Raw genomic sequence first — 11,934 nt, forward strand, 5'->3', positions numbered from 1 at the left:
ATTAATGTATTGCATTAAATCATTTTGAACACTCACTAATTTTAGTATTAATCCCTGTTATAACAAAACACCTGTTTATTCAGTGGCTGTTGACCTCAGATTTGAATTGCTGATGCATGCATGCAAAACAGCATCACTCCCAGACAAGAGCAACACATCATAACAGTATAGCAAAGCCTCCTTCACCTGTCAATGAATAATCGGAGGTCAACAGCCACTGATACACTTGCCAAACTTCAGTTATCGATGCAATCTTATTGTCAGTTATCGACAGTAGGGCGACATTATTGCATACCCTTTTTATGGACTTTTTTTCTAACAAAAAGCAGAAGTTTGCAAATTTTTCACATTGATTCAAAGATGGGCATTTTCCATTAAAGAGACAAATGGGATACTATAAATTAAACATGTGCATGATATTGTCTTCATAAATGACCCTGATGACCATTTAGTTGGGGGGTACCTGTGCACCTGCATATGACAAGTTTGTATGAGATTTGGAAATCATATTACCCTACAGTCAATAAATAAGAATGAGATTGTATCAGTAACTCAAGTTTGGCAGGGGAATTGATAAATAATATTGATATGCAAAATGATTGTCCCAATGATTATGTAGCCATAAATAAACAAGGTTGTATCATTTAATGTATTAAATCATATGGGCAAATCTACACAGCTACAGTATTATAGCATCCTTTATAGAATACAAGCAGAATGGGGTGTCTTCTTCGCGCTCTCACTCAAAGAAAATAATAATTAAATCCAGGGTATATACATTTTAAAGGTTTTTTTTAATACAAAAAGATCTGCAAATTTTGGTTCTTCTTCTGGCAGTAGTATTATCAGGTACAGGTAATATATGTATGATAAAAAGAAGTAAAATAAATGATTCAGAAGAATAAACTTTTATAAATAATAATATATTTTGTTCTATTTTAGAATAAAAGGGAATATTCATTATGTAATCTTTGATAGCGTATTGAAATTTACAATACAGATAATAAAATCAAACAGATTTACTTTCCTGTAATCTGTGAATAATTATGAGGCATTTAATTATTAACATTAGTAGTAGTATGAAAGGGTTTTATATTTACCACAATCAAATAATGCACTATAAATTTGATAATAATAGAAAGCATTTAACAAAATAGAATTACTGGAAATTAAAAGAAAATCTGCAAGTTTTATTTAATATATTCAAAATACGAGTGAAAATATATTCTGCATACCAATTATATAATATATGATAACCCAACTCAGTTTTTCTGTGCTCTGGTTAGCAAACTCGTGTTGCATTTATTTCTTAGTAACACTTTTTCTGCTTAAATTACATTTATTGAAACATTTTTTGTTACATAGCTAAATACCATGTTGACAGATAGGGGTTGACAGAGTTTGAAGTGCTCTAGAAGAGAGCACAGTAAGAAATTATCCTAAATGCAAGAAATTCCAGTTTGTAATTTTATAGTGCATTTCGTGAATTTAAAATGATCACAGTTGTAATTTAATAGTTAGTGCTTAACAAGTCTTTAGAGATGGAAACCATGTATTAAAGCCCTTAGTTTTAGTTATTTTCTGGTAAAAGTCCTTTCTTATTAATTCAGTATGAATATCCTCCTCCTGTGAATTCTAAAAAAATTCTAAGTTCAATGTTCTACAAATTTCAGAGTCCATTTCACCCTTATTCTAAACCAAAATTTCCACCTTGTACAAATTTCAGTGGAAAAACTAAATTTTCGACACATTGTTCTTGGTGTTTTCCTCAAGAGCCAGATTAAAAAATGTAGAATTATGTCTCACATGAATGGTACAAATCAGACTGAAATCTTATTGAAATTCTGTCTCCTGCTCAATTCTGCCTGGAATATTTCCATTCCTGGCAGAAACCAAGTGGTTTCAATCACAGTAATGGGTACCATCTGCCTCACTCTTTTATGTGGGTTTTTTTGTCCTTGTACCAAAACAAAAATTCATATTACGAAAGTTTTAAATAAATGAAGAGGTTATGGTGACAATAGATGCAGTAAAGTGACACAAATAAAAAAGGGAGTATTTACTCTACATGTATTTTGAGTAGTTTGATTGCTCAAAAGTGACAAGTCAGCTAAAAGTTGCAATTAATATTTTTATCTCTTATAGTTTGTATACCCATACAATATTTACAAATAAATGCACAAACAATGAGAGACAAGATGGTAGTTTGCTAAATATAATACTTTATCTCAATATTTTGATTTTGGAATTCAGAATTGTATTTAGTATTGTCAGTTTGAGCACAGTCAGCATCAGTAAGAGGTCGTTTTTCACATCAAGTTTATTTCAACTTTTTTCTTCTGGTACTTTTTTTTACAAAATTATTCAATAATAAAAAATGGGTAACATCAATTATTTTAATGCATTATCCAACATTGTACATGTATTGTATGTAAATATTGTATTTTAGATTGAAAGAATTCAGAACCGGACCTTGTATGCCCAGTACCAGAGTAAGAAGAAACTTATTGATGAGATGAACCCTGGGCAGACAAATGAAATGGACCTTTGGCATGGAACTGCTGAACAAGCTGTTGCCAGCATTAACGTGCATGGTTTCAATCGAAGCTTTTGTGGAAAAAATGGTACCACTGCATAGTATCATTTGTGACTATTACAGTTACAGATGCACTAATTTTAATCATTATTTTACAAAATACAGAATCCAAAGTAAATTTAGAAATACATTCTGGTACACTGACTTAATTGATATTTTAAGTATATATTTCAGGATATTTTCATTAATTTCTACTGAGCTTGTTTTGCAAGCTGTACACAGATGTCATACTTTCTTTGAAAATATAATTTTAAATATTTATTGAAAAATCTAATATAGTTTACATTTTGTAGTAAATATATGAATGGCAGTGTCTATGCAAGAGATGATCTGTGCAAGAGATTGTTTGAAATCCATAATTAAATTTGTATATTTGCTTTCTTTCTAGCCACACTTTATGGAGATGGTGTTTACTTTGCAAGGGAAGCATACTATTCAGCCAGAGATGTTTATAGTCCAGTTGATGCTGCAGGCAACAAGAGAATGTATCTCACCAAAGTCCTTACTGGAAAATATGCTAAAGGATCTCAAGGAATGCGTGTTCCACCACCTCTTAAAAACGGTCTGCCAGAATTGCATGATAGTGTTGTAGATGATGTCAACACACCTTTCATCTTCGTCATCTTTCATGACACTCAGGCCTATCCAGAATATTTGATAACATTCAAATGGAAGTAAAAACAAACATGGCTTCTAAAAAGACAGAACAGTGTTAATTAGTGTCACTGGAGAATGTTTTGCTGTTATTATATTTTTCAGGGTACATTTTCCAGTTACATGCAATCTAATTTAAATAGATTGAAGCTTTCCATGGTTTAAATTTGTTTTCACAACTATAACACAATTACCACTAGATAATTTTGAAAATAACTGTATCAGGTATAAAATTAAAGATTGAAATGGACGAAAGTTTATTTTGCAATGATTTGGATTACTGTATATATTCATTTAGAAGTCAAACACCCCCCTTTTAAAAACTGCATAAAGGTAATTTCTCTTTGACCCTCCCAATGAATATATTTTGCAACCCAGATTAATTGAAAGTGTTGACTTGTCATCAGTTAGTCAGAGTTACACTTAGCAAAAATAAAGAAGCCAAACTGCATGAGATAGGCAAAATAAAGACAAAAGCAATGTAAAATACAATTACATTATTAAGTGGAATATGTCACAAACTTACAACTTTGTTAATCTTAATAACACAAAATCCATACAATCCATGACAATTATAAGATAAATCTGTTTATAAGATAAATCAATGAGTTCTATTAGTGGTCATATACCAGTATAAAAAAGTAACCAAGAATGATCCAACTCAAAAATTCTGTTATTAGTTTCACATATCTTAAAAATAAATGATGATAGTCAAGTCCACACTTTTCTGATTCACAGTACCCTATAAATGTCACTTCTAATGTACAAAGCCCAAGAATTCATCCTCATTGTCTGCATTGCCAGATATATTGCTGAAATCCTCCATAGTCATTGTAATTATCATCTTACTCTGATTAATTACTGTTGTTTGTGGGGACTTAGGTTGGACTGTGTAAGTGACACTTGGATCATACAGTCTTTTAAGTCTATTAAAGGATGCAACTGAATGACATGAGTTGTTTGGCAAAATCCATGGGAACTCAAATAAGCAGATTTGTTACTTGGCAGTGAACAAGTATCAAATTGATGGCTCAATTAAAGAGTTGTCACATGGGAAAACAAAGAGGGTACTTTAGGGATTAAAGTGGGAAAACAAAGAGGGTACTTTAGGGATTAAAGTCAAAAATGCACTGGGAGTGGTTGCATTTTACTTGACATTGAACAAACATCAAATTTGTGACTCAATAAAAATAATTTCCAACTTGAATACAAAGCCAGTGCTTATTGGTCCATGTGCAATGGGAGACAACTTGGGAAATATCTCTTGGAATTAGACCTGGCTGATGGAAAAAGAAAATGTAAATGAATTTAGAACTTTCATTCCATGAAACAAGACAGTGTTTATACAACAAAACACTAAGTATAATAGAAAATCAGGTTGTTTGGACTTGCTCATGGAAGCAATATATTTATAGTAAATGCCCATGGTTAAGAACCAGAAATATTTTTTAAATTATTAAAATCCAAATAACTGGAGATTCAAGATGTGTTTAATGAATACCATCATGAAACAGATAAACATGGTGTAATAGGAATAAGTGAATGGGAATAGTGGCATGACAGTATCTATACATACTGTAAAGAAAAGCGTTTCCAATTTTACCCTTAGATTTATCAATTTTTGTGTACATTGACTATAAAGATGTCACCTGCTCTGCATGAATCAGATTTATGTAAAATGCATCAACCTACAAGCCATTATATATGGTAAATGAATTGTTTTTAGGAAAAGGAAAGAAAAACTTGGTACAATGGAGCTTGTGTAATGCAATCATAAATATGGTCCAGAAAATTTAGGTCACATGATGTAGTAAACCATGTAAAATAAAAACCTTGAGTTTTATGCCAAAATGGGCAGTGAAGTTGAACATACAAATTTACAGCATTGATTGATCAGGTTCTGTTGTTTTGGCACACTGTATCTTGCATGAAACATTAGTAAGCAACTTTCATAAAAATATATCTGTGAACTGCTGGAATATCATAACTTAGATTTTAGAAAATGGTCAGTTTGGACAGATAAGTGTAGATCATAATTGTGGAAAGAAACAATTATAATTTATGTGTTAGGCACTTGTGCAGAATGATTATACCATCTTTTTATTACACCTTGGTCCAGATAAAATCTTATTATTTCTACCTTCCACTTTTTGTCAGTTTAAAATCCAAAATATTTACATACAATAATATACAAAATACAAAGTGCCATCTTAATTTGATCAAAATTGATGATAATGATTTAATAATTGTTCCCTGATTCTTATAATGCAAACTGCATGTAGCTTGTCACAGACTATCCAGTCAGTCATTTATTGCACAAATCTGGTAAACTCACATCATACACCTTATCTTGTGTATCACAGAAACATACCTACAAATGCACAAACCTATTTTTATATGAACCAGTTCAAGTAAAGTTGAACTTATGTTTTTCATAAAGTTATTCATTTTAATTTTCCTCAGCACTATTCTATTTACAGTTGGACTTTAAACATTTAAGTGCAAGTTCATAAAACATTATCTTGTATCCTTCATTTCTAAAAACCTGTGTTCTGTTGTTTCAATGTAGATTGTCAAACATATCCACATACCTTCCCTGTGTCATTACTCTCAATCATGAACCACCCATATTGCTCTTGTTACTCATAACTTTCATGTTTTCTTTTCCACATGGGACAGAAATTTCCATTAGTAGCAAAATTACATCATTTATCTAAATTATTTATCCACAACACATCTCCCTTTTTACACTTGTTAAAGAAGGAAAGGAAATATTAGTTGATATATACATGTCAAATTTAGAAGCCATTTTGGAAATTAAGTAGCCTATAGCTATTTTGAATACCACTAAGGGAATCATAGGTGCAGTCTGTAAATAAAACTTAATCAGGCTTTGTCGAGAACACATAGGACCACTATAATATTGTTTTACTTTATTTTCATCAGTTTAGGGACATTTCATTCATTGTATTTAACCAAAAACGTACAGTAGACAAATATTGGGAGATCTGAAAAAGATGTAAGTGCTGGTAAATAAACAAAAGAACAATGGAGGTGACATATATATATATATATATATATATATATATATATATATATATATATATATATATATATAAACAACCCAGGCTTTGATGGAAGCCTGTATTCTGAAGAAGATTGAAACAAACAAATGCATACCAACAGCACAAATATAAAATTTCACAAAAGAATTTTTTTGTTGTTGCTGCATTTTGAAATAAATATTTACATTCTCCCACAAAGAACAATACTATAAAAAATAAACAATACTATAAAAAATAAACAAAAGGTCTAAACTAAACAAACAAAATAAAATAACATAAAATATAACCACATGACTGTAAAGAAATGGTCCAATATATGTGAATAAGGCAATCAAGCTAGCAGTAATACCACAGTATATAGCTTGTGTGACCTAGATACCTACATCATTGTGAGGACCTTTGGTTACATAATGTACCATATGATGTGGTGGGTTATATTTTGTTTCAATCTTTACATCTCAGTTTACTTTCCACAGCTGGAAACAATATGTCAATGCATTACCATTACAAATGAAAGTTATGGAAGGACATAATGATGTCAATTATATTCTATACTGTATATGTGTGAATATTATAGCAGTTGCTGTGTTTGTGCTGGCAATTTTCAGATTGTAATTCATTTAAACAAAATCTTAATATTTTGTGATTGAACTTTAGGGCCCTATGCTGTTGTTTGCAGATTTTTACCTTTATATTGCAGCTAGTGTAAATGTATTTTCAAGATTGTATAAATTATATGTAATCTGAAATTTCATTATATCTGTTCCATTTAAACATACATAGTACCCAGGGAAGGCACTTTAAAAACAAATATGCCAGGGTACTCTGATTAGAGAATTCATATGATAATGATATAAGGTTCTAAATTGCATCTATGGGTGACTGCCCCACATTAAAAGTGCCTTCCACGGGTCCCCAAGAATACTTTATAGGAACAGCCCTGTGATGAAGATTTAGAGCTGCCAAATTTAACATTAATACTAACTTTTCTTTGTTGGGAAAGATAAAAACATATAGATAATCATGGATACAAATACTAGTTAACAATGGGTTATGATTAAAGTTGACTTGGAGCCAGGTCCAAAATGGAAATTACATAGTGACACAATGCAGTCCTTGTCTGTTACACTGCATTATAAATCATCTTGGTGTTTTTGTAGCAAAATCATAGCAACATCTTGCAAAAGTCTAGCACTAACCTATTATTATTAGTAGTAGTAGGAGTAGTAGTAGTATTGTGCTTCTTCTCTGGATATTGTCACAACCGTAGCATGAAGAATAAATCATTTACATGCATTTAACTGTTAAAACTAAAAATTAACATTAGCATTAGCATATAATTACAATAATTTGGAATAGGACTGAGTAAAATTAAGGATCAGCAAAAGGAGTAAAATGTTATAATATAATTTGGTAATTTTAGCAAAATGCAAATCAATTAAATTGATAAAATTTGTAAATATATTAGTGAAATGGGGTATACCATTATCATAGTACAGCTGTTATCATATTGCACTAATATGTATTTCATTGTTAGGTCAAATATGTAAGCTTTGATCATTATATCTGTTGAAGTCTGTGTTGAATATTCTGTTTGCTGATTCCCAGCGGATGGTAGAATGTTAGTTTGCTTTCCATTTTATTTCTCTAGACAATTTCTGGCGTAATTTTTAAATTCAGTTCTTGTAATGATCCTGTCTAAATTTAGGCCAATTACTTTGAAGTTACAGAAAATGAAGATGTTTAGGAATCACTTCACAAATTTAACTCTGTTGATTGTAAATAACAAACTTGAATTTGGAGAATGCTGGTTTATACCACAAGTCACTCTTTGATGGAATTGTAGTTTTTTAATAAAGCTTTTGCTGCATCAACCCCCCTGTGTATTATGTACATTGTTACTAGAACTGTGTAATCACTGTTACATGTATTCAAACTAATTGGGAGATAATATGTATGTACATGTTTTGGAAATTTATTTTATCCTACACCTTGCCATGTACTTATGAAATACAAAAGAAGATTGCAAAGTTAAGATGATACAAAATACATGTGATCTACATTACATCTTCCCATCAAACAATATAATGATTTTTATTAATGCTTATGTAATACTTCTGAATCATTAATATAGTTAGGAATACTATCAGGGTTCTTGCAATTCAAAATAATAGAATAAAAAAGAAAATGCAGGAGAAAAATACAGTTTTTATTCCAATTCTTAAGAACTGATAACAAGAAAATAACACACACTTTAGGATGTTGATATTTAAAGTAAGTATCAAGCCATATGCATACACACTTTGAAAAAAGGTAATTCACCAGAGAAATGTAAACAGAAGGAAGGATGGATGAAAACAGAAGGCAGAATGAACTCATACAAAATGATGCATGCACTTTGAAGAAACGGAGTACATTTCAAATCAATGATTATGAAGAATGATAAACCAATATGGAACAAAACATAAATACATTTCATGAATAGATATAAAAATTATGTTCAAAAGTACCTGATATATTTCCATAGTTAATGACCCAGTCACATGTTAATTCAGGTTCAGATTCTTAACACTGATGAACAGTTGTACAAGCTAGAAATTAGAAGCAATGACTGCAAGATCAGTGTGTATTTCTGAGACCATAAACTAAAAAGCAACAAGAATAGGACAAATGCAAAAAGAATGGAATGCAAATGGAACACATACTAAATGTATTCCAAATGCATTTCAGATGCACTTGATGATGCAGATTTGGTAAAATTACCTGTTTCATGGTCTCCAAGTTTTGGGAATGCATGGAAATCATGTATTAACCAACTAGGGTGGCCAAGTAATATTCCAGTTTCAGTTTGAGCACTGTATACACATTATGGTACTTCATGGTCTTATATTAACTATGTCCAGTTTCACTAATGTTCTCATAATTATTCTCATATTGTAAGCATATTTTAGCTTATATTTTATGGAGATTTGACAGAGTGAGAGGTATGAAAAAATGTCCAGTAATACTAATTTTTGTCCTAGTGATTGCTATGGGAAGAGATCTTAAATACTCTATTCACAAAACCCTTCATCTTGAGTGTTTATTCATATTTAAATATTGTAGGTTTTATAACGTTGATTAAAATTATAAATCATTCTTGATTTTTATCAGTATACTTAAAAATAATAAATTTTAACTTCAAATATTTTTAATATGTACGTAAATAATTTTGTTCATTATCAGATCAGAAAATTGAGTTCAAGTGTTGAGGAGTATTCTACTCGTGCATTTCAAGAAGCACCCTAAATTATCCTCACAATGTGTTTTGCATAGAGAATCATGAAAAATAATTTATTACTTTGAACGTGAACCCTAAAGTATATATGCACAAAATTTTTGATTTAGTTGAGAAAAAGAAAAACTATAGTATATATAATATACTTGTAACCTAATGTTTATGAGCTGCAACTGTATATTTCCTCATGCAGGAAATTCAGACATGAAAAAATGAGGCCAAATTTGCAATGGAGCACAATTAACTAGGGAAAATTTTAGGTTAATACAGAATTAATAAAAGGAGGGGGGGATTGGTTATTCCATTGGACATTTGGACTTTTGTGATTTGTTTCATATTAATGAAATGCAAGTTTTTAAAAACATTTTGCATTATATTATGAGAAGCAAGTAAAAATCAAGAATCTAAAGGAATATTTGTTCCAAAAACATCACCTTGCTTATCTGATGGTTTACTAATGATAAATGTAATTAAAGAGCCATTTTTTTGTTTGTTTTTTATATTGGTATTGGGAGCATTAGTGCTTTGATGTTGCTTATTATTTGTTTCCTTATATGAGGAGATTGCCAAATTTTCTTCTAAAACAATGTAACTTCACAGACTTGATAGTTGCCTTGTCAGTATGATAACTATTCACTTAAGGGGTAATATGTTTTACTCCTTCCCTCTGTTTTTTAGTGGAAGGAGAGTATGTGTACCAGTGGTATATTTGGATAGTTTCTTTTTAGTACACTGTAATATTTATGTCGGGAAGGCAGACATAATACATATAAACAAAGTGTTTTATAACTTCTGTGTCACCCATCACATGGAGTTGGATGGTGGTCATCATATTAAAAGATGTGGCGAGTTGCAATGTTGCCTGCTAGATACTGTGATTTTATTGATTGTTTGTAAAGAAAGTAAGGTTTATCTGGATGTAGGATCAATTTCTTTTAAGTTATATTCTTGTAAATTGACACAAAAAAGCTATTGACAGAATCGTTAGGGATGCATCACTTAATAGTCAAAATATCAAAACCTTGCTTCACTTAAACAGGGGTATTTAATCTTATAAGCATGCCTATCTGAACATACAGTTGTGGTAATGCTACAAGAAAATTGGAAGTTATTCTGGTTCTTAGTGTTTTGTGAGGTCATCATCAGAAACACACACCTGTATCAGAAATATGATACTGGCTAACTTTTTCTCAAAGACGGACTTTGTGAAATTCAGCCTCAATCTTTGACACTTTATGTCATGCCTCAGTAATATGAGAAGGTATCCTGTGATAAAATGCCTCTGTTTTGTATCTTTATGTCCACCATGGTACTCCACACACCACAAAAGTTAAAATTTATCTTCAACAAAATGGTTTCAGAAAGAAAAATGCTTGAACTGAAAGTGTCTTTATTGCAAAAAGAATGTAAAGTAAAATTATTCTGATTATTCAGGTACAATAAATCCTTGTATTTTACCCAGCATGCAAGGCAGCACTGACACCTGTACACCAATCAAACTATTTACGTTGATGCATTTATAGGATACACCCTTTACCTTCAGTATCACTTGCATATGTGAAGGGAATATGGTACTTATGCAAAAGAGATTGTTATTAAACATTTTGCGGGGAATCATTATAAGATTTACCTTCAAATGGAGATGTAACAAATCATGTGAAAAAATAACATGTAACAAAATTATTGTCATTGTTGAAGTTTGAAAAAGACTGACAGAATTGCAGACTTGCATTTTATTTATAGAAGAAATGCTTATTTTATTGAAAGAAATGCATGACATGTATGTTAGATTTCAGATATCTTCACACTGTTGTCAAAAGTTTTAAATCAAACACTGGTTTCTGTTTTTAATGAATCCTATAAAAATTCTGACAATAGCTTTCTCAATGCCTGGAAATAAAATATAGTTTCCATAAGCTTTAATTTTTTTTGTTTGATTTTCTTGTATGAGTTTTTGAAATAAAAGCTAGATTAACAATATGTGTACATTCTCCTTTACCAATGCATGTAGTTTTATAAACTCAGTTTTAAGAGGAGATTTTATGATTCCATGATGTCAGTCTGTCTTTGATTTGGATGCAATAATTTAAGTTCTAGAACACCTACCTTCATCAAATTTTGCAGATGACTTGTACTTGGCATGAGAAAGAAAACTTTTAATGTGTGGTTAAAGGTAGTTGCTAAGTCACTGACTGAAAGGAGACACTTGTTTTTGCACAATAACTAATGTTCTACATTACATATCTAAACCAAGCTTTGTAAATGGCTTATGCATTTTATGAAGAAAATTCTAGTTGGGGTCAAAGGTTCATGGATTAAGATTACCATAAGCTCAACAATTT

At 30.8% G+C, this 11,934-nt stretch overlaps 1 protein-coding gene across 1 annotated transcript in view; it reads left to right on the forward strand.

Annotated features, from left to right (window-relative positions):
- The window catches only part of LOC149795044 (protein mono-ADP-ribosyltransferase PARP14-like), a 155,550-nt gene extending 143,980 nt beyond the window's left edge, over positions 1-11,570 (forward strand). The window contains exons 21-22 of the mRNA XM_089964724.1: positions 2,450-2,624; positions 2,985-11,570. Of these exons, the coding sequence (XP_089820850.1) occupies positions 2,450-2,624; positions 2,985-3,274 (465 nt within the window). The 3' untranslated portion in view covers positions 3,275-11,570. The remainder of the gene's footprint in view (positions 1-2,449; positions 2,625-2,984) is intronic.
- Positions 11,571-11,934: the final 364 nt, after the last annotated feature.

This window comes from Sinohyriopsis cumingii, chromosome 7 (assembly GCF_028554795.1).
Source record: "Sinohyriopsis cumingii isolate HCF-2022 chromosome 7, ASM2855479v2, whole genome shotgun sequence".
Lineage (NCBI taxonomy): Eukaryota > Metazoa > Mollusca > Bivalvia > Unionida > Unionidae > Sinohyriopsis > Sinohyriopsis cumingii.